The sequence below is a fragment of the Salmo salar genome, chromosome 04, assembly GCF_965601325.2.
Source record: "Salmo salar chromosome 04, fSalSal1, whole genome shotgun sequence".
Taxonomy (NCBI): Eukaryota; Metazoa; Chordata; class Actinopteri; order Salmoniformes; family Salmonidae; genus Salmo; species Salmo salar.
Genome location: NC_138294.1, coordinates 76,300,019 through 76,323,283, shown reverse-complemented (window position 1 = coordinate 76,323,283; position 23,265 = coordinate 76,300,019). Strand labels below are relative to the sequence as shown.

The 23,265-nt window shown below is 44.4% G+C and overlaps 1 protein-coding gene across 2 annotated transcripts; it reads left to right on the top strand.

Annotated features, from left to right (window-relative positions):
* Positions 1-296: 296 nt before the first annotated feature.
* dtx2 (deltex 2, E3 ubiquitin ligase) lies at positions 297-21,757 on the top strand. 2 transcript variants are annotated; one of them, XM_082974721.1, is made up of 9 exons: positions 297-1,143; positions 1,745-2,330; positions 9,494-9,552; positions 12,286-12,456; positions 13,983-14,050; positions 15,221-15,382; positions 16,652-16,813; positions 18,340-18,429; positions 19,604-21,757. In XM_082974721.1, the coding sequence occupies exons 1-9, from the start codon at positions 831-833 to the stop codon at positions 19,868-19,870; spliced, it is 1,878 nt and encodes a 625-aa protein (XP_082830847.1). In that variant the 5' UTR covers positions 297-830; the 3' UTR covers positions 19,871-21,757. The 2 variants fall into 2 exon arrangements, with proteins under 2 accessions (XP_082830847.1, XP_014053342.1); XM_014197867.3 differs by lacking the exon at positions 12,286-12,456 and having other exon boundaries at positions 300-1,143.
* Positions 21,758-23,265: the final 1,508 nt, after the last annotated feature.

The following is a 23,265-nucleotide window of genomic DNA, read 5'->3' as shown; positions in this document are numbered from 1 at the left end:
GCACTTTTAGTGTTAAGCTGTTTGAAAAGACCACATGAAATGTCTGCCTGTTTTGGTGGGATGGAATTTCGGCGTGTGTAGTGACATCACCAGGCAGTAAATCTGTTAATAGACCAATAAGAAAGAGAGTTCCAAACCTTTCTGCCAATGACAGCTAGTTGTCAGTTTTCCCCTCACCACTCCTAGCTAAATTGTTGCTTGAGAAATTACTATTTTTGTTTATTTTTGACAATTTTAATTGAAAACAATCACAGTAAGGTACTTAATTGTTACCCAGAAATTATTTGATATTGAGATAAAAACGGCTGCTTTGGACCTTTAAAAATACAATGATGTGCGCATGTCGTCATTTGCCAAGCAACGATTGTTCCGACTGTTTGGTTTATCTGTGGTTTGCGTAGCTAGCCAGTTTGAGTTTGTTGGAATGCAGTGATTAGTAAACTAGCATAGCTCAATATATTTCTGCATCTAAGGATTTATTGCTTCGCAAGGTTTGCCAGAATGCTTTTAAACAATTTGCTTGAATGTTTGCCGCCTGACCTCGAATCAGTCTTGTAAAAATGGGTCATTTTAATAATCCAAGCTAGCTAACTTTAGCTACATCTTGTAAATTGAAGATGTTTTGCTAGCTCGCTAACCTAGTTAGGTTTGATCGCTACAATTTATTGATAGGGTAACTGCAGGGTGTCCTGTAGTTTGGCAAAGTGTTAAAACGTGTTTTGTCCATCTGACTTAGCTTCTTAGCCTAGCTTGCTACGTTAGCTGAATTAGCTAGCATCAGCTTTTTCTATCGTTTACTGAATTTGACGTATCGCTACTAGCTGTAAGATATGGCCACTGCCTCTAGCTCCTGCGTGGGGATAAATGGGTCTAGAAATGGACCCACTAACTCCACACCGACATTGGTAACACCTGGACAATCTCAGCCTATGGTCGTTGTATGGGAATGGCAGGATGATCTTGGCTTCTGGCGACCATATAGCGGCCAGGTGAGCGGCTATATCGAACAATACTTCTCCTCTCCGCGGGGACACAGAGGTGGGGGTCCTGGCTCCACCAGCATCAGCCTAGGACAATCAGATCCCAGCTTGTCGCCTTATCTCATAGACATACCAAGCTTGAACCAGTTCCGCCAAGATACAGGTAAGGGAATTAAGCCACTGGCACTGCACTGTGTGTGTGATGTAGCTAGCTAACAGTAGCTAGTTATTACATTTACAAATTAAGTGAAGCTTTCGAGCTTTGTTGTGCCCTAACTAGCGCATCGTTAGTTAACTAACGTTAGCTAGCTGTTGCAGTTAGCCTCCATAAACCAAAGATAATAGCGTTGCTCATCTTGCTAACATCTATAGGGAACAGTCTTGTTTTCCAGCGATGTCAATGTTTTCTTTGGGTAACTAGTTGGCTAGCTGGCTAACTCGAAAACTGACGACAGACATGATAGTAGGCAGTGATAGAGCCAAGTCTCTTGGTTGGAAAGTGGGGCGGATTGGACAAGTCCAAATGTCCTTTGACACCTGCAGCCTGTGATACAAACGTGTCCAGGAAAAGGGAGAAAAACAGCAGGAAGTCTTCTCAATAGCACAGGATGTGTAGTATAATGCTTAGCTGACATTATGAAGGCACACCACTAGGTACTAGACTATAATACACAGACATTCACTGATGTGTGATGTCTACTGCATAATTTTCTGTGCAAGGCACCTTTACCTCCAAGTATGAATTCACTGTGTTATCTTTCCAGGGAAAACGCGGTCTGTACGCCGTCAATTGTTTGCCCAGTCCTCAGGCTTGGGTAGCGGAGTATATTGGGAGTGGGCAAATGACGAAGGAGGATGGACTCCATACGAGACTCGCACTTCTATTCTACTAGAACACAGCTACCTGGCACGGCAGGCCACGGCGGATATGGCCTCACACGGCTATAACTACATAGTGGACCTCACAGCGCTGGCCCAGGTCAACAAGGCCACGGGCTTCAGGCGGCAGGTCCGACGGCAGGGCAACTTCCCCTACCCGCTGGCGTCTGGCGCCTCCGTCATCCACTCGGGCCCAGCCTGCTCCTGCCACCAGTGTCTGAGCCACAGCTGCACTGGCCCCATGCCCAGCCGCTCACGCCACTCCTTCTCCTCTGGGCAGCTGAGCCGGCCCAGCTTCCAGGGTCCCAGCAGGGCGGCTGGAGCTCACCCCACCTCGGTGTACTCTCCCTACCCCAGGAGGCCTCTTTCTGTGGGGGGCATGGCGTGGGGTGGTCCCTGGCCCCCGACACCCTCCGCTAGTCAGTTCCCTGGACCTCCACTGTCTTACCCTACCAGTGCCAATGGCTTAAGGTAGGTTGGCTTTGTTTGAATAGTCATTGTCGTCTAATTTAGCAGCTTATCCATTTATACTACACTCTTGAGTAACTCTATACGTTGATTGTTTTACATTAAAAAAATATATATTTAACCTGGTTGGCCAGTTGTGAACAACTTCTCATTTACAACTGCGACCTGGCCAAGATGAAGCAAAGCAGTGCAACAAAACAACAGAGTTACACATGGAATAAACAAACATACAGTTAATAACACAATAGAAAAGTCTATATACAGTGTGTGCAAATAAGGTAAGATTAGAGAGGTAAGGCAATAAATAGGCCATAGTGGCGAAATAATTACAATTTAGCAATTAAATACTGGACTGATGTGCAGAAGATGAATTTGCAAGTAGAGATACGGGTGCAAAGGAGCAAACAAAAAAAATAACAGTATGGGGATGAGGTAGTTGGATGGGCTATGTACTGGTGCAGTGATCTGTGAGCTGTTCTGACAGCTGGTGCTTAAAGTTAGTGAGGGAGATATGAGTCTCCAGCTTCAGTGATTTTTGCAATTCGTTCCAGTTATTGGCAGCAGAGAACTGGAAGGAAAGGCAACCAAAGGGAGAATTGGCTTTTGGGATGACCAATGAAATATACCTGCTGGAGCGCGTGCTATGGGTGGGTGCTGCTATGGTGACCAGTGAGCTGAGAATAGGCAGGGCTTTACCTAGCAGGGTCTTGTAGATGACCTGGAGCCAGTGGGTTTGGCGACGAATATGAAGCGAAGGCCAGCCAACGAGAGCATGCAGGTCGCAGTGGTGGGTAGTATATGGGGCTTTGGTGACAAAACGGATGGCACTGTGATAGACTGCATCCAGTTTGCTAAGAAGAGTGTTGGAGGCTATTTTGTAAATGACATCAAGGTTCAGCAGGATAGTCAGTTTTACGAGGGTAGGTTTACATGAGTGAAGGATGCTTTGTTGCGAAATAGGAAGCCGATTCTAGATTTAATTTTGGATTGGAGGTGCTTAATGTGAGTCTGGAAGGAGAGTTTACATTCTAACCAGACACCTAGGTATTTGTAGTTGTCCACATATGCTAAGTCAGAACCGTCCAGAGTACTGATGCTGGGTGGGTGCGGGCAGCGATTGGTTGAAGAGCACTAATTAAACATAGCCTACTGTTAGGGGCTCTGACATTGAGGCTGTGTTTACACAGGCAGTCCAATTCTGATATTTTGCCCAGTTATTGGCAAAAGATCTGATCGGTCAAAAGACCAATTAGTGGCAAAGATCAGAATTGGACTGTTTGTGTAAATGCAGACTTAGACCAAATTGTTGTTTTGAATAGATTTATTTATGTTCTAAAATGTATGTTGAGCTAATTGACACATTGGTTTGGTTACAATATGTCACAGTGATTGATGTCCACTAAAGAGGAAGTGGTGATACGCAGAATTGTTTTGCAGTGGATAGGAAACCAGATTTGGGACCCAAAGCTCTGCTTGGTCAATAAGCCAGTTGATGTAAGGGTCACATTACATCAACTGGTGCATCTCACACACTTCCTCCCATTGTTGTGCTACCATGTGGTCCCTGATGGTAGTAGGCCTAAGCTATGTCACTCCTTGTGATGAACAAAGCAGCTCTGATGCCACACAGCGCTAAAATAACTTTAGTGGAAAAAAGATGGCAGCATAGAGCAATGTTGAACATACTGTAACATTCACATTGTACTCCAAAGCCTTATCAACTTGGAGAAAAAGCACACAGAAAGCGTCTGACACTGGATGTGCGTGACTTCGGTAGGCCCTCCGTGTGTAATGTTTCACTATATTGGATCACTTCTATATGTTGGTATCACTCCGCGGCTGAGGGATACATCCGAGGTGAGGATTTACAGATTTACTCCCATGTACACATGTGTCATGGCTGGTGTCCGTCCCATCTATCTATCGACCCACCCACCCACCCCATGGCCACGACACACATTCTCTTTCATTTTCTCGGTGGACGCCTGTATGGTTTGTGGTACAGACTTTCTGAAGTTCGCTTGGTAAGTCACTGGTAAGTGTAATATCTTGCGTGGAAGTATACTCACTGGCTGTTTGCAGCCTGGAGCAGCTGGCCACGTGGCCAGCCCCTCTTGAGTGCTCCACTCGCTGTGCATGGTTGATCTGTATCCTCCGCCCGTGGTTTGTCGTGCTTGTATTTCGTTAGTGTTACACTAGAACTCCTTGTGCATCCATTAATATATTGGTGGCTCTTGCTGCCACAAACTGTATTTTCCTTACATAACTTGCCGAGCGGCTTGTTCTGTGTATGTTGTGAATTGCTTTAACATGCCCGGGCTCTCTGCTAATTACTCTACAGGGTTTTTTTTGTTCTTGTTCTTCCCCTGCAGAATGTAAGGGTATCGTGGTGGGCTTCCACTACGTTGAGACATTCACTTTGGAGTTCCTTAACGGAATTACTCCATCATATGGTGCTGTTTTGTTTTCTGCTTGGATGTTAAACCGGCTAGGTAATATTGTAGTTGGCGAATTTTTTTAACATTTAAATAAATAAAACGCATAAATCAAATCCATTACCTGGTTGCTGTTTTTTATTTTATTTTGTCTGCCTGTTTTTCCCACACGGGTCTTCACTGTTTTTTGCAGAGGTACTGGGTAATTTATCCCTCACCGGGTTCCTATTCCTCCAAGTGGGTCACGACATAAGCTCTCCCAGGGCGTCGGACCCCTGCGCCGTGGCCTTGCTGGCTTGGCTGAGCTTATGGCTTCCCTTTGTGACCGGTGTGGTGATGGCATCCCCCCCTGGAGATCCGCATACCTCCTATATGCATTTCCTGGGTTTAAGCCACGCGGAGAGGGCGGTGGAGCGCCCTACTGGATGCCTGTTTTGTGTGGTGTTCTCAGAATGCCTGCGCCTGCCGCGATTGGAGGCCATGCGCGAGTGGGTCAGCCAGGCTCGGGCTCAGGCTGGGTATGAGCTCCCTCAGGAGTTGTGCCCCAGTGAGCTGTTAGTTCTACTCCACTTATTTTGTGGTCCCAAAAAGAGAGGGTTTCGACTGATTCTGGACCTCTGCAACCTCAATGGGTACTTGACGGTATTGAGGTTTCCACATGCTGTCCCCGGCCTGTGTTTTGCAGGCCGTGTCCAGGGACCAGTGGTTTGTGACGCTGGACCTGAGGGATGCGTACTTCCATGTTCCTGTTCACCCAGCTCATTGGCAGTATCTCCGATTCGCTTTCGAAGGGACTGCTTACAAATTCATGGTTCTTCCCTTCGGCCTCTCCTTGGCAGCCCGCACTTTCACAAAGTGCATGGATGCTGTCCTTGCACCTCTCACATCGAGGGTTGTTGATCTTCAATTACCTGGACGATTGGCTGATTTGTGCCCAGACGAGGACCTAGGTCCTGTCAGACAGACATGCTCCTGACCCACATCGGTGGGCTGGGCATTACTGCAAACGTCAAGAGTTGTCTGACGCCCACTCAGAGGGTGGCCTTCATTGGTATGGAACATGAGAGCACGCCTGTCCACCAGAAGGGTTTAGGCGCTCTTATCTTGCCAAGACCACTTTCGACAGGTGCGGGTGGTATCCGCCCTAACCTGCCAACGCCTGTTGGGCTTGCTGACGGCGGCCTCGTTGTTGATTCCCTTGGGCCTGCTCCATCTCCGGCTTCTTCATCGGGGGTTCAACTCCCACTGGCTGCACCTGAAGCGCCACCGCCAGCTGCGAGTGACCACGCGTGCCTCAGGGCGTTGTTGAGGTGGCGCTGTCATTCCTTTCTCTCAGGTGGGGTGGAGATGCTGAGATTGTGCCCCCGGGTGCCGGTCAGCACAGACACCTCCCAGATCAGCTGGGGGGGGGGGGGGGGGTGTGACCAAGGGCAGGTCGGCTGTCGGCTACCCCCTTGGAGCGGCAGGCACATCTATACACTAGAGCTCTGAGCTGTACTGTTGGCCCTGCAGTCTTTCCTTCCACATCTCAAGTGAAGACATGTCCTGGTGAGAACAGATAACACCTACAGTGGTGGCTTACATCAACCATCAGGGTGGACTGAGGTCCCACTGCCTCCATCTTATAGCACGGAAGCTCCATCTCTGGGCTCAGGAACGTCTAGCGTCTCTACGCGCACGTACCTTGCATCCTGAATATGCTCTCGAGTGAGGGCCTGCCAGCATGGGACTGGAGCCTACATCCCCAGGTGGCGCAGCACCTGGGCTCTACTGAGAGGAGTGTCCCTCGCTGATATCTGTGCTGTGGCCAGCTGGGCTTGATGTTGCACCTTTTGCTAGGTACCATCGGGTAAATGTGGCACCTCCCTCTGCGGTTGGTTCGGCGGTCCCGGGCATCGCCTACCCTTCCGGGGACTGTGCCGGGACACCCCTTCCACATTGACGCCCCTGCGTCTCGGTCCCACGCTAGGACTTTGCCGCTGGCTGGCCAGGTCCCTCTAGCACCAACTAAATCTGTTACAGGTATACCAATATATTGGAGTGATCCAATATAGTGAAACACATAATGAAGGTTATGTATGTAACCACGGTTATGTGGATCACTCCAATCCTCCATGGTGCCAGCGGTGCCTCAAAAAAGATGTAGAGAACGTGTGTCGTGTTAATTGGGTCCATAAAAAGTGGCAGACCCCAACCGTGACACAGGTGTACACGGGAGTAAATCTGTAAATCCTCGGCTGTACACTACTGTTCAAAAGTTTGGGGTCCCTTAGAAATTCTTGTTTTTGAAAGAAAAGCAAACATTTTTTTGTCCATTTTAAAATAACATCAAATTGATCAGAAATACAGTGTAGACATTGTTAATGTTGTAATTGACTATTGTAGCTGGAAACGTCAGCTTTTTAATGGAATATCTACATAGGCGTACAGAGGCCAATTATTAGCAACCATCACTCCTGTGTTCCAATGGCTTGTTGTGTTAGCTAATCCAAGTTTATAATTTTAAGTAGTACACAGCGTTGTACGAGATCTTCAGTTTCTTGGCAATTTCTCACATGGAATAGCTTTCTAAGAAAGATCTTTATTTCTAGCCATTTTGAGCCTGTAATCGAACCCACAAATGCAGATGCTCCAGATACTCAACTAGTCTAAAGAAGGCCAGTTTTATTGCTTCTTTAATAAGAACAACAGTTTTCAGCTGTGCTGACATAAATGCGAAAGGGCTTGATAATGATCAATTAGCCTTTTAAAATGATAAACATGGATTCGCTAACACAAAGTGCCGTTGGAACACAGGAGTGATGGTTGCTGATAATGGGCCTCTGTACGCCTATGTAGATATTCCATAAAAAATTGCCCGTTTCCACCAACAGTCATTTACAACGTCTACACTGTATTTCTGATCAATTTGATGTTATTTTAATGGTCAAATGTGCTTTGCTTTCAAAAACAAGGACATTTCTATGTGACCCCAACATTTTGAACGGTGGTGTGTATATAAACTGCTCAAAAAAATAAAGGGAACACTTAAACAACACAATAACTCCAAGTCAATCACACTTCTGTGAAATCAAACTGTCCACTTAGGAAGCAACACTGATTGACAATAATTTTCACATGCTGTTGTGCAAATGGAATAGACAACAGGTGGAAATTATAGGCAATTAGCAAGACAACCCCAATAAAGGAGTAGTTCTGCAGGTGGGGACCACAGACCACTTCTCAGTTCCTATGCTTCCTGGCTGATGTTTTGGTCACTTTTTAAATGCTGGCGGTGCTTTCACTCTAGTGGTAGCATGAGACGGAGTCTACAACCCACACAAGTGCCTCAGGTAGTGCAGCTCATCCAGGATGGCACATCAATGCGCGCTGTGGCAAGAAGGTTTGCTGTGTCTGTCAGCGTAGTGTCCAGAGCATGGAGGCGCTACCAGGAGACAGGCCAGTACATCAGGAGACGTGGAGGAGGCCGTAGGAGGGCAACAACCCAGCAGCAGGACCGCTACCTCCGCCTTTGTGCAAGGAGGAGCAGGAGAAGCACTGCCAGAGCCCTGCAAAATGACCTCCAGCAGGCCACAAATGTGCATGTGTCTGCTCAAACGGTCAGAAACAGACTCCATGAGGGTGGTATGAGGGCCCGACGTCCACAGGTGGGGGTTGTGCTTACAGCCCAACACCGTGCAGGACGTTTGGCATTTGCCAGAGAACACCAAGATTGGCAAATTCGCCACTGGCGCCCTGTGCTCTTCACAGATGAAAGCAGGTTCACACTGAGCAAGTGACAGACGTGACAGAGTCTGGAGACGCCGTGGAGAACGTTCTGCTGCCTGCAACATCCTCCAGCATGACCGGTTTGGCGGTGGGTCAGTCATGGTGTGGGGTGGCATTTTTTGGGGGGGCCGAACAGCCCTTCATGTGCTCGCCAGAGGTAGCCTGACTGCTATTAGGTATTGAGATGAGATCCTCAGACCCCTTGTGAGACCATATGCTGTTGCGGTTGGCCCTGGGTTCCTCCTAATGCAAGACAATGCTAGACCTCATGTGGCTGGAGTGTCAGCAGTTCCTGCAAGAGGAAGGCATTGATGCTATGGACTGGCCCGCCCGTTCCCCAGACCTGAATCCAATTGAGCACATCTGGGACATCATGTCTCGCTCATCCACCAACGCCACGTTGCACCACAGACTGTCCAGGAGTTGGCAGATGCTTTAGTCCAGGTCTGGGAGAAGATCCCTCAGGAGACCATCCGCCACCTCATCAGGAGCATGCCCAGGCGTTGTAGGGAGGTCATACAGGCACATGGAGGCCACACACACTACTGAGCCTCATTTTGACTTGTTTTCATTAAGGACATTACATCAAAGTTGGATCAGCCTGTAGTGTGGTTTTCCACTTAATTTTGAGTGTGACTCCAAATCCAGACCTCCATGGGTTGATAAATTGGATTTCCATTGATTATTTTTGTGTGATTTTGTTGTCAGCACATTTAACGATGTAAATAAAAAAGTATTTAAGATTATTTCTTTCATTCAGATCTAGGATGTGTTTAAGTGTTCCCTTTATTTTTTGGAGCAGTATATTTTAAGTAGCTCTCATGTAAGAAAAGGTTGGAGACCCCTGATCTAGAGTGTTTTCAAACTTTCAGAGAACCGACCACATCAGTTTCTCACTTGATTGCAGAAGCAATGGTGTGTACGGATTCATTAATGTCTGTTTTCCTGTTTCCTCTGCTGCAGTGTCCCTGCCATCCCTCTGCAACGGAATGGATCCACCAGTGTCAGCTCAGCCCTTGCAGGTAAAGCGGTCCCAAGCAATTGATCCAAATATCCTCCATGGTGCCTGTATTATTTTCAGTTACCATCAATGTGAATTCTAGTGGTTTGGATAAAGCATTGTTTTTCTTGGTGATGGCAGAACTGTCTGCTCCATGAATTTACACCTTGGTTTGAAAGTAACAGTAAAGAGTGTTGCGTTTTCACACTGACAAGTTATCTTCTGAGTGTCAGTCTGTTCGGGAGCAAAACTTGACAAAAATAGAACAATTCTAAAATCAATATTAGTAAGCATGCATTGTTTCAGCCAAATGTGTGGCCTATGGAAAGCTAAAGTCTTAACAAAGATGGCTGATACACCAGAAATGGTCTACACATTCGACTGCACTGTTCAGCAACCGTGGTTTAGTAAGCTTATCTCATAGACCTGACAGATTTGAGGCACACCTTTTGTTTATCAGTCAATAACCTCTCTGGGATATGTGGGACGCTAGCGCCAAATTCAAAACAACAAATCTCGTAATAAAAATGTCTCAAACATACAAGTATTATACACCATTTTAAAGCTTAACTTCTTGTTAATCCAGCCACAGTGTCTGATTTCAAAAAGGCTTTACGGCGAAAGCATACCATATGATTGTTAGGTCAGCGCCTAGTCACAAAAAACCACAGCCATTTTCAGCCAAAGAGAGGAGTCACAAAAAGCAGAAATGGAGAGAAAATGAATCACTAACCTTTGATCTTCATCAGATGGCACTCATAGGACTTCATGTTACACAATACATGTATGTTTTGTTCGATAAAGTTCATATTTATATCCAAAAATCTCAGTTGACATTGGCACGTTGTGTTCAGTAATGTTTTGCCTCCAAAACATCCAGTGATTTTTGCAGGGAGCCACATCAATTTACAGAAATACTCATCATAAACATTGATATAAGATACAAGTGTTTTACATAGAATTAAAGATGCACTTCTCCTTAATGCAACTGCCGTGTCATATTTCAAAAAAGCTTTACGGCAAAAGCACACCATGCGATAATCTGAGTACAGCGCTCAGACACCAAAACAAGCCATACAGATACCCGCCATGTTGGAATCAACAAAAGTCAGAAATAGCATTATAAATATTCACTTTGATCTTCATCGGAATGCACTCCCAGGAATCCCAGTTCCACAATAAATGTTTGTTTTGTTTCGATAAAGTCCAAATAACTCCTTTTTGTTTGTGCGTTCAGTTCACTATTCCAAATGCAGTAGGCGCATGCACTGAGTCCAGACGAAAAGTCAAAGTTGCATTACAGTTTGTAGAAACATGTCAAACGATGTATAGAATCAATCTTTAGGATGTTTTTATCATAAATCTTCCATAATATTCCAACCGGACAATTCCTTTTGTCTTTAGAAATGTAAAGGAACTCAGCTCGCTCTCTCGGCTGCGCCCGTGACTGAGCTCATGCCATTTTTCCAGACACCTGGTTGAAACAGCTCTTATTCTCTCCCCATTCGCAGTAGAAGCATGAAACAAGGTTCTAAAGGCTGTTGACATCCTAGTGGAAGCCTTAGGAAGTGCAATATGACTCCACAGACACTGTATATTGGATAGGCAATCACTTGAAAAACTACAAACCTCAGATTTCCCTCTTCCTGGTTGGATTTTTTTCTCAGGTTTTTGCCTGCCATATGAGTTCTGTTATACTCAGACATCATTCAAACAGTTTTAGAAACTTCAGAGTGTTTTCTATCCAAATCTACTAATAATATGCATATCCTACCTTCTGGGCCTGAGTAGCAGGCGGTTTACTCTGGGCACCTTATTCATCCAAGGTACTCAATACTGCCCCCAGATCCCAAAGAAATTAAAGCAGCGATACAGAACTTTTTTTGTGACTTCATGGCAGTGACCAAAGCTCCTGTCAGTGGTGGGAAAGTAATTTGTGTCTCTCTGGACAGCCAGCCTATCGCTGTACATCTCCACAGACCAGGCCCTGTTTTGCTCTGGTCAATTGCCTAGCCCACAATGGTGTTTGTTTTCCAATGTAGTCTCAGGGGTTTGGGGGCTTAGTGAAAAGGGGTTACTTTATTTTTATTTTCTATTTTACCCCCTTCTCCCCAATTTTGATATTGTCTTATTGCTGCAACTCCCCTACGGGTTTGGGAGGCGAAGTTTGAGTCATGCGTCCTCCGGAACATGACCTGTCAAACTGCTCACATAACCCGGAAGCCAGCCGCAGCAATGTGTCGGAGGAAACACCATTCACCTGACGACCTAGGTCAGCCTGCAGGCGCCCGGCCCGCCACGAGTCGCTAGAGCGCGATGAGCCATGTAAAGCCCCCCTCCCCCAGGCCAAACCCTCCCCTAACCCGGACAACGCTGGGACAACTGTGCGCCATGTAGTATTGAGGCAGAACCGAACAATAGTGCCTTTTTAAAAGGAAATCAATTACAGAACTGCATTAAATGCACTTCTTTATCATATCAGCCCACATTTATTAGTCCAACACATGTTCTTTACTGTACAAACCCTAAATCCTGATGACTTATTATTCCTGAATCCGACGTTATCTAGCCATACCAAGCAGGATGAGGCTGGAAGCGCCTACCATACTTCCCATTATAATGCCCTCTTGTCCATCAGTAAGTCCCCCCCCCCAGTCACTCACTGCTTTATCCACCATGGCTCATCTGTTTGGTTTCTCCTCCCCCTGACTGACCCCACCCCCTCTGCATGTCTCCCCGGGGCCTCTCACTCCAGGCATGGCCTCCATTTTGATGTCAGCAGTGGGACTCGGCGTGCGCTTCACGAGTGCCCCCCTCCCGCACCCCTCCTCCGCTCCTCCTCCCCCCAGCAGCACCAGCAGGCACGCAGGCTCCAAAACTCACAGCAGCAGCTCGGTTAGGACGGCAAAGAGGCAGCACAGGACAGGTAGCTACGCCACCTTCCCCCACCAAATCCCCATTGGCTTGCATCCAGCTCTGTGCTTTGTCACATCCAATGCTTTCCATTGTTGTCATCCCTAAGTTGGAATACTTGGCTTGTTATGCATGTTGATATTTTTTGTGTATTGTGGTTAAAAACGAATGCCTGCCTTGTGAAACCTTGGAGACATCCGAGCCAGTAATTCCTATTCTCACTCAGTTTTAGGATCTCACTATTCAATACACAATTCTTAGAATCAATGGGTGTGGTGGGGGGGAAACTGAAATCTACTGGGTTTGACTTTACTTAAAGGTGATTTGCCAAAAAACATGGACATTGCAGTGTCCCTATCACTCCCATTGACTTTCAGCTAGCGGGGTCTAAAATTGGGTTTTGTTGTGGCTGTTTAAAGAAACCTGAACCATCGATTTACATTTTCTCATGGCTCACACTACTTTCAGGGTAAGTACTAAATAGTAAAAATATCAAACTTATCCTTTTAAAATCAAATATTGTGTTCTTAACCTGAATGGCATCAAAGGCAGTGTTTAGATTTTCTGCAGGCTTGTATAGCTTCCTTTTATTTTTCCTTTTACGTGTGGTCTCTTCTATCGCATTCCAATGCTCACTTGTCTCTGTAAGAATCATTTGCCAATCTGTGACTCAATCATTCCTATCCTATCCACAAATCAGTGTTGTGATGTTGCTTGGCAGTTGACGGTGTTCATTAGCTAACAAACAGTGGTGTGAACTAGGCCCTAATCTTGCTGTTTGGTTACAAAGGTTGCAGCTCAAAACAGAACCCCTGAACTCAACGCCTGGTTGTTGACATACCCTGTAGCTGTTCCAGAACAGACTGATACTCACAAATCTAACAATGAAGCTTCATCCCAAATGGCACCCTATTCCCCATAGTGCACTAATTTTGAACAGAGCCCTATGTTGTGAATAGGGTGGCATTTGGGACACATCAGCCCCTAACGAAGGAAGAGGGTGCTTTTGGTACATTGGTGGATAAGTGTCAATCTCTAACCATTTTCTCTCCCATTCATCCACAACTGTCATGCGTTAACACTGTGTGCCTCAATCTGTCGACTCATGTTACATCTTCGAGCAGTGCTTTTGTATGGTACAGATTTGCCAACGAAGCCGGCCTAAAGTTTGAACTGCAATGAAGTGTGTAGGCTACATCTGCAGGATGAGTCGGTTATTTCTGCAGAAATATAAAATACAATAAAGTGAATTGTCACCTAAAATGTTTTAGGATTAACTATATGCTGTAAAATCACAATTTTTTGGGGGGGGGTGAACAGTGTGTTCAATAGCAAACTGCAAAATAACTAGGCTACCACTAGTTTCCACTGAAATGGTTTAAAAAAGCAATACTAAAGACCACATTTTCTATTTAATTTCTTATTATAATCCCTCCTGTGTTGTCGTATATCCTGTCTGTAAATTGAGGGCCTGAGTGTGGTTTTTGTCTGTCTGTTGGGCGTCTCTCCAACTCTGTTCATTGTCCGCTATCCCCTCAGCCCCAGCCCAGAAACCAGAGGATGTCATTCACCGGTACATGGAGGAAGTGGCCTCTGCTCAAGACGAGGTACGCATTTCAATGTCAAAGACACCCTCCTCCCTCGCCTCTTTCTATTGGTGTAGGGTGAAGTTGCCCCTAGATGCTGATCTTTGGTCATTTTAGCATTTTCCCCACTAATGGTTAAGGTTAGGTTTCCACTAGATCTGTACCTAGGAAAACTTCTCCCCTCCCTCTTTACTCATCACTCACGGAAGAAGGGCTCTTGCAGGAGAATCAGTCATGTTTCCTCGTTCTGGTACACTGAATCACGGTAAGCATGATATGCAAACAAAAGCAGGTATAGTTAATCTGATGTTTGAAACCATTTTGTGAAGATGATTCATTCATATGACATGGGTGATATTTTTAGTTTTTTATATATTTTTTTAAATAATACTAAACCACTTATTAGTATTGAAGAAACATTTTATTTTGCAGAGAAAGTGCAATATGCAAGTTGGAAGAAATATGATTGCTCTAAAATGAACACAGGTTATTTCTAAAGCAGTTTGAGTAAGCCAACTGCGGTTTTGTATAGAAATAAACAATACTCCATCCATATCACCAAGTCATCCCAACCTCAATTTATAGACTCATGATATAATATCATATACAGATCCTGTCATTCTTGTTATCATGTAATTACATGTACAGCATAACCTGGGGTGAAAGTAGGTATGGTCTGGTACAGATTCTCGGCAAATGAAATAGTGGGAAATTAACTAAGATGCTGTTACACCCTCATGTATTACTACCACGTGAAAAATGTGCGAATGGACTCCAAAATGTGGTGTGGTTTGTCCAAAACATATTTTTTTTTTTTTTTTTTTTGCCAAGGCAGCGACGACTGACTGAGGCGAGCAGGGACAGCAGTGGAGGCATCAATCAATTAAGGCTACAAGTGAAGGCCTAATGACAATCGCTAAATGTCATTAGCCCTACACTTTTTGATGTTTTATAACAATGTCTCTTTCCATTTATCAAATGGCTGTTGCACAATGTTTGGATGCTTTTGACAAACTGATGACAACATGACTGGTTGTTTATGCCACATTTAAATCTAACTCTTAAATGGCCAATCTTTTACTTTTAGGACCATGAATGTAATGCCTGTGCAAGTGTGCGTACAGACCTCCGTGTAACGGGAAGAAATTAAATCAACTTTAATCCCTTAATATATTGTCCCTGTGGTTTTAGGACTGCATCATCTGTATGGACCGGCTATCGTGTCCGTCGGATTACGCCGTGGCGTCCGAGGGAGCACAATCCATCCCACCCGGCGCTGTGGGAAAGTTCACCAAGTGTGGACACACCTTGCACATGCTCTGCATGCTTGCCATGTACAACAATGGAACCAAGGTGGGCGCCACAGAGATCCTAATAATGACTTTCAAATGTAATTCAATGGCTTGCTTGGATGACATGAGCCCACATATTGTCCTAAATAGACATTAACGTAAAATAAGACTTAAGGAACTAAAGGCATGTACTTGCTTTTTATTTATTTTACCAGGTAAGTTGACTGAAAACATTCTCATTTATAGCAACGACTATTTACATTTTTAAACCACAAAAAAAAGACTGAATCGTTACAGTAATGATGAAGCATTATAACTGCAGGCTAAAAGTTAAGTGTTGCCCACAACATATCATAAACACTCACATATGGTGAAGTCAGGCTAAGATTTTAGTTTATGGTGATATTCTTATACACTCAGTGGCCAGTTGATTAGGTACACCGCCACGTTCAAGAAAATGGTGAACTCCTACAGACAGTGAGTCACGTGGCTGTGGCTTGCTATATAAAGCAGGCAGACATTCAGTTACTGTTCGGTTGAACATTAGAGTGGGCAAAACAAGTGACCTAAGCGACTTTGATCATGGTATGATCGTTGGTCTCAGGTGTGCTGGTTCCAGTACCTCAGAAACGGCCGGCCTCCTGGGCTTTTCATGCACGACAGTGTCTAGGGTTTACCAAGAATGGTGAGACAGACAAACATCCCGTCAGCGGCAGTCCTGTGGGTGAAAACAGCTCGTTGAGGAGAGAGGTTGAAGGAGAATGGCAAGAATCGTGCAAACAGGCAGTCCACAAACAGGCAACTAAGTGTTGTGCAGAACGGCATCTCGGAACGCACAACTCATTGGTCCTTGTCAAGGATGGGCTATTACAGCAGACGACCACACTGGGTTGCACTCCTACCAGCTAAGAACAAGAAGCGGCTCCAGTGGACATGTGATCACCAACACTGGACTACTGAGCAGTGGAAAAACATTGCCTGTACCGATGAATCCCGGCTCCTGTTCCATCATGCTGATGGCAGTCAGGATTTGGCGTAAGCGGCAAGAGTTCATGGGCTCCATCCTGCCTAGTGTCAACGGTACAGGTTGGTGGTGTAATGCTATGAGCAATGTTTTCCTGGCACATGTTAGGTCCCTTGATACAAATTGTGAAACGTTTGAACGCCATATCTAGTAGAGTCCATGCCCCGATGAATTCAGGCTGTTCTGGAGGAAATGGTTGTTCACACCTGGTACTAGATTGGTGTACCTTATCATTTGAGTGTAACCAGTCACTAACATGGGTTATTTTTAAAGAAAATCTGCGATTCTGACTCTGTCCCCTTCCAGGATGGCAGCCTCCAGTGCCCGTCATGCAAGACAATCTACGGGGAGAAGACGGGGACCCAGCCCAAGGGCAAGATGGAGATCTATAGTATTGCACAGTCCCTCCCCGGCCACCCAGCCTGTGGAACTATCCAGATAATTTACAGCATCCCCCCTGGGATACAGGTAGACAAACACACACCACTCATTAACACACTGAGTCTGGGGTGGGCATATCTTACTCCGGGCAGGTGTGCGTGCAGGCTTTTGCTCCACCGAATCAGTGACAAAAAACGAGGCTTGCCACTATCCTAAGTTTCTTTCTGACTGAAACCATAACATTCAGATGGGCCAAGAGATACAGATGCGGTATTGGACCTGCGCCTTCCCCTCATGTCAGTATTCTCATCTATCTTCCACGTCACCAAGCCTACCGCTTAAGATCATTGGGCCAGTAACCAAAAGGCCGCTGGTTGGAATACCCCAGCAGACTAGGTGAAAAAATGTCGCTGTGCCCTTGAGCAAGGCACTTAACCCTAATTGCTCCTGTAAGCAATGTTCCCTCTATTTTTTTCCGGCACTGAGCAAATTTCAGGTCTGCTGACCGCAAACTTGAATTTGAAAATTCTGTGCAACTTCCAGCACATGTTTACTGTGAACACTGAGGCTGCACCCACTTTTAAGTTACTTTTAACAGTGGCCAAGTAGGCTTTTAGATCATAATGTAGGCCTGACAGTGTGGGCTACCATCAAAAACAATGGAGAAAATGCATCCCATAACATGGAAATAGCTGCTCTATCATTGAGCTGACAGTAGCAGCCAATGTGTGGTGTCCAATGTAGTCCTATATTCCATAGGACTTTAGAAAAAAATATGCAGGGATTGACAACCTGTTTATCCACTTGTCTTTCAGACAAGGAGGTGACTGAAAATGTTATGGTGTTTGACGCAAGAAACCACTTTATAAAATAAAATGCATTATTATTCCCATACCACTTATTACAGCGAATGAGACACATTATGCTACCCTCTGCCTATTGGCTACTTAGCTTATTCAAGCCGGTCTCAAAATACAACACTGCCACTTCATGATAAAAACGCTCTTTACCGGACTCCCTTTTCCAATATGTCCAGAAATGTACATGCTTTGTACTCTTGTTGGAAGCAATCACTCCCCTATTGCTGACTACAAATTTTGCTATAACTGGGCTAATAACTAACTAGCAAAGGATGTGAACAAAATGTGCATACGTGGCTATATGCAGCTCTTGCTTTGATCTCAAAACAAGCGCATATACTCACGACCACAGCTAAATAAACAGTCCAGTTCAAAGTAAATGGCGCAGATCCATATATGCCAATGGTCTTTCTGCATATAGCCCTACTGCAGCTCTTATTGGTTATGCCGCACTGGTTGTAGAGTATGGGTGGAGTTGTGGGCAATAGAATCCTACTCCAATGCGTTCTGCCTACAACAGAGTCTCTTGTGTAGTTCGTTTTGATTCGGTATGTTGCATTAATAGTGGCTATTGCGTTGATTTGATCACAATTGCCACGGTAAAGGGAAACGTTGATGGCGTTAACAGGGAAACTCTAGAACATCACTCAATGTTTTAATCTCGTGCTTCTCTCTGTTCTCTCCGGGGCCACTGCATGCACATTGACTGTAAATCGCTCTGGATAAATGACTAAATATTATTTCTCTCTCCAGGGTCCAGAGCACCCTAACCCGGGGCAGCCATACACCTGTAGAGGCTTCCCTCGCTTCTGCTTCCTCCCAGACAACGACAAGGGCAGAAAGGTAAGCAGTTAATACAGCCTCAAAAGCAGAACGGACAGACTCTGCAAAACAGAATCAAATACAAAAATAAGTGTTTCTTAAGACCACGTAGTTCCTCCGTGTTTCAGGCCACTTTCTTTCATTTGGTCTCTAATGAACATAGCCCCTGACTCTGCTCTGCTTACACAATCCTTGTATGTGATAAAAAATTGTCTGGGAAGTCTGATTATGCAGTTTCAGTAAAAATGCTGAGTGAGAGATTTAATAATGACATGTCTTCCTTGATGTAGTGTGCCAATTCCTCATTACCATATTAATTTGATTTGCTACTCATTGCAACCAAATCTGCTACTCCAAATTGTTCTGTTGGCTTAATTAATTGAATGCTTATTTACTGTACAGTGAGGTAAATGTTATGCTGGGTATATTGATAATGCATCCCAATATATTTGCAAAGTAAATCAATTTCTATATCTGATCTCTCACTGTTAATGTGAAATCAAATGCACATACCTCTACTGTAACATATAGAAAATGCAGATTAACTTAAAGGAAAGTTCTTTATTTTATAACTGAATGTCTTAGTAATATGTTGACAATTTCTGTGGGGTATAATATATCCTCACTTTGTATAAAATCCTTTGTCTGTATTCTGTTGTCTATTGCTAGCAGCACTATTTCACCAAGCACTATATTCTAGGGATGTGTAAAATGTACATAGCAAATGAAGGTAATTAGGCCTAACTCGCACTTTCACCAAATAGCTTCAGCCGGTTGTGCGACCTTGGCAAAATTAGTTCGCTGTTGGATATCTATGGAGATCGTCAAATTACAATATTTTCTAGTTGTACATCTTTTAGTTCTCATTAAATTTGCAATCAATAGGGGTACTTTTGACATTTTATTTTTAATGATCTATTCTTAATCTTAACACTACTCATATTTCAGAGCACATGTTAAGGTTTCAAATGACACCAAGACTGGCTTTGTAGCATCTATGTAATTGTAGTGGCTTAAATAAGGCCAGGGTAATGCCGAAATGTCCCAGTTCAATCAATTTCTCAAACGTTTTGCATACAGACTTCAAAGGTATGCCAAACATCCTTTCCCCAAAGGACCTTTCCATGGCTTTGATTTCAGGAAGATCCAAAACATCATAAATATGTGGAGCATGTCATCTCTAATTTCATGTCAGGTGCTTGAGCTGCTGAAGGTAGCGTGGACGCGGCGCCTCATCTTCACAGTGGGCACGTCTAGCACCACGGGCGAGCCCGACACGGTGGTGTGGAATGAGATCCACCACAAGACTGAGATGATGTCCAACGTGTCAGGCCACGGCTACCCGGATCCCAACTATCTGGAAAATGTGCTGTCCGAGCTGTCCTCTCAGGGGGTAACCGACGACTGCCTGGTCAAACAGGAGGGCCCAAGCCAGGGAGGAGCGTCAAACTCTGGACTGTGAAACTGACCCTGAATCAGTTTCCTCGTAACGTCACTACTTCAACATAGAGAACATATTCACATTCCCACTTGGATGTTTTTTTGTTGTTGTTGATCTTATTAAATATTTAATGCGAAGCAGATGGTATGTCAAAGTGCAGTGTGCCGAATACTGCACATACTGATAATGTGGGGTTTGTCGTGGACTTTATTTGCTGTAGTAGCGCTCCACCAGCTCTTGGTTTAGTCACCTGTTCCCTATATAGTAAACTACTTTTCACCAGGGCCCATAGGGTTCTGGTCAAAAGTACTGCACTATATAGGGAATAGGGTGCCATTTTAGACACAGCCCTTCTCTTGAAAAAAGTATTGTGCTTTTTTTGGGGGGGGGGGGGGGGGGGGGGAGCAGACTGTGTCGCACCTCTTTTGGCATGCTCAATGAAAGGTGGCAGCTCTTGCGTGGGAACAGACGTCGGTAGCACTTTAGTTTTGACTGTGCATTTAATTAACACTTATATTAATTACCAGGTTAATATCTGTGATTGTTTTTCAAATTGGTAAATTATGCAAATACTTTAAAGTGATATTTCTGTTGAAAAGCAATGTAGGCCTACTTAGGCAAATCACTGTATACACAGACACATTAAATACTATACAAAATGGTAGCAAAGTGAGTACCTGCTTGATTGTGTTATAATGGGAGGGGGGAGAGAACTGTTTAATTGGTAATTTTCATATTTGACAGTAATGAAAGCACTGTAAAGAAACAGAAATGTGTCTGTAAATGCCAGTTCATTAAGAAGCATAACCTGGAAGAGAAACTTCTCTGCTTTTGTTTCAGCATAATATTAATATTTAAATGCATTATTTAACCATTTGTAATATTTTTAGTTTCACCTAATTTGATGGGAAACACGTGGGTTTGTAATGCAGACTAAGCTGGGCCTGTAGTCACAAAGTAGCAGTGCTGATATCGATCATGTCCTCCCTGGCCTATGTAATCTTATTCATTATCTAAGGCAAAACTGATCCTAGATCACCCCTCCTACTCTGAGATGCTTCATGAATACGGACCCTGATGCTTTGCTACACCCACTTAGAGCTACAGAAAAGTATGGAGACCTTTAACTTTGGAAGCGTTTGTGCATTTTGGAAAGCTTACAGGGACTTTTGACCTGAGCCCTATACTACGTACATTGTTTTGAGGAGGTAGCAAGGTAACTTTGGTCAACTCTTGAGTTCAACTTGGGTTAACAGGTACCACGAAGTGGCTCATCTTTGAGCCAGGTACATTTTTAAATGGCAACGAATCCTTTAGAACTAGCCAGCTCCGGGGCAGACTGTTCACATTGCCCTAAAAAAGTGAACTGGGCTGTGGAATTCAAGCGAACCGAACTTTGACCAGCTCTTGATGGTCTGTTTGATTCTCTTCAGGGGCTCTTTTGAGGGGTCTGAGATCCTTTTGGAGTGTTCACAATGCACAAATTAGGCAAACACAAGTTCACAAAAATTGCCTGGAAGGGGGGGGGGGGGGACCAAGTGTGAAAACACCCTTAGAAAAACCTTGAATAGATCTCACTTAGTAGAAAGCGGACGAAGGGAAGTGCTACTAAGATCTCACTTCAATTGTAGTATAGGCCTACCCCCTCAGCTTTGCCCTAGAAGATTAAAAACAGAAAACGACTTTACCACAGGTCAATTCACTTTCTCTGACAGTCTGGTCAAAATAGCATAGCCATCAAGAGCAGTCTGGATTTTTCTTTTTCGGCATGCTTTGGGTATATTAACCTGGATAGTCCAATTCCACCGTACTGCTGTCCAACATCCAGTTAGGTGACATTTTACTCAGTATTCAGGTGTATGCAAGCATTTTGAAAATGTTCTCCGCAATAAAGAACTGATAAATGAATCCCATGTTACTCGTTTGTAGTGTTGATTAGCATAATTTCATAAAAAAAATTATCTTTGGTTCTTATTCTTTAGCAATCGATTGAAAATCATTTATTTTACTTTTTGAGGTGTTAGGAAAGGAGTTCGTGCCAAGGCTCCATTCTAAATCCCATCCCTAGAGTCGAGCAGCAACTGGGTCAGGTTCTGGTAAGTGATGATTGCGCACAGGTGTGAGTGATAGGCAAGCAATCAGTGAGACAGGTGGGCTCGTTGCCTCTGCCTGGGGGGGGGGGGGCTTTCTCATGTTTGTTTGAATACTTTTCTTTTGGGCATGCTTTTGCATTTTACGTTTTGTATATATTATTTAGTTCACCATCAACTGAATTTCAATGAACACCCTGGACCCTGCTAAAGCCAAGCTGTCTTCCTGGACACTAGTTCGGGTGCGCAGATGCTGTCTCTCCTGGACACCATCGGCGTGTCAACAACAGCGTCGCTAATAGCGATACTAGGCACTTGCATCCAACATCTGTTCCGCTTACTCTTTTCATGTTAAATTCAGACAGGTTATGGAACAGTTAATCAGACATAGCGAGTAGACATATTCGTAGGATGACTAGTATGTTTATGCCGCGTTCAAAACGACTGGGAAATATTTATTTGAACAGTATTCCAACTCGGGAGCTCCGACTTGAAGATCACGGACATCGTGATTTGAACTCGTATTTTTCCCGAGTTCTTAGTTATTTTGAACGCGGCATTAGTAACAGAGAGCACACATGATGACCATGATATAACCCTAGGTATTGTGATCCTAACTAACTTCATATGTCACTATTGCGGCAGGTATTGTGTTTCGAACATGCAAACTATGTGAATCTTGTTTTCTCTGAAATGAAACTAGTATGTGGTGCTACTTCTTCTGTGGAGGGCAGCATTGCATCAAATACTTAAATATACCAGCAATGAGAGCATTCATGAATTCCCTCCCTTACATCAAAGATACCACATGCTGCTCGAGCAGATAATCATGGATACCTTTCCATGTATCGTTGTTGCCGCTACACGTTTGCAAAAATACATAGACCGTTGTTGAATACCGGTATCGTCAGATTTTCTTCCCGTTTGGCTGAAGAGAGAAACTGAGTCATGTAAAAAAAATCATTAGAGAATCTGTATGTGCTTCTTCTCAATTCAAATGAATCATGCAATATGCTGTTTCTGTGGTGTTTTTTCAATCTTTCAGTCTTTTTCTGTCACCTCCATTCTTGTTGTGCTAATTAATTGACGCTCCCTCCTTGAAGCCACCCTATCATCATAGCCCCAAACTTTCGAGATAAACATTTATACTAGGGTTTCAAAATTCCTTGAAATGTAAATAAATTCCCTGGTTTTCCAGAAATCCTGGTTGGAGACATCCGGGAATCCTCCAACCGAATTTCGGGAAAACCAGGGAATTTATTTTTAAATTCCAGGAATTTTTTGTCCCTAATTAATACGAATCGGTTTTCTTTCCACGGCCGTGTT

Bases quoted from the DNA above. Each gene is read 5' to 3' on its own strand.
- dtx2 (XM_082974721.1), top strand. From the start codon at position 831: ATGGCCACTGCCTCTAGCTCCTGCGTGGGGATAAATGGGTCTAGAAAT. The intron at 12,457-13,982 runs GTAGCTACGCCA...CTATCCCCTCAG, and splicing joins AAAGAGGCAGCACAGGACAG to CCCCAGCCCAGAAACCAGAG. The intron at 16,814-18,339 runs GTAGACAAACAC...TTCTCTCTCCAG, and splicing joins GCATCCCCCCTGGGATACAG to GGTCCAGAGCACCCTAACCC.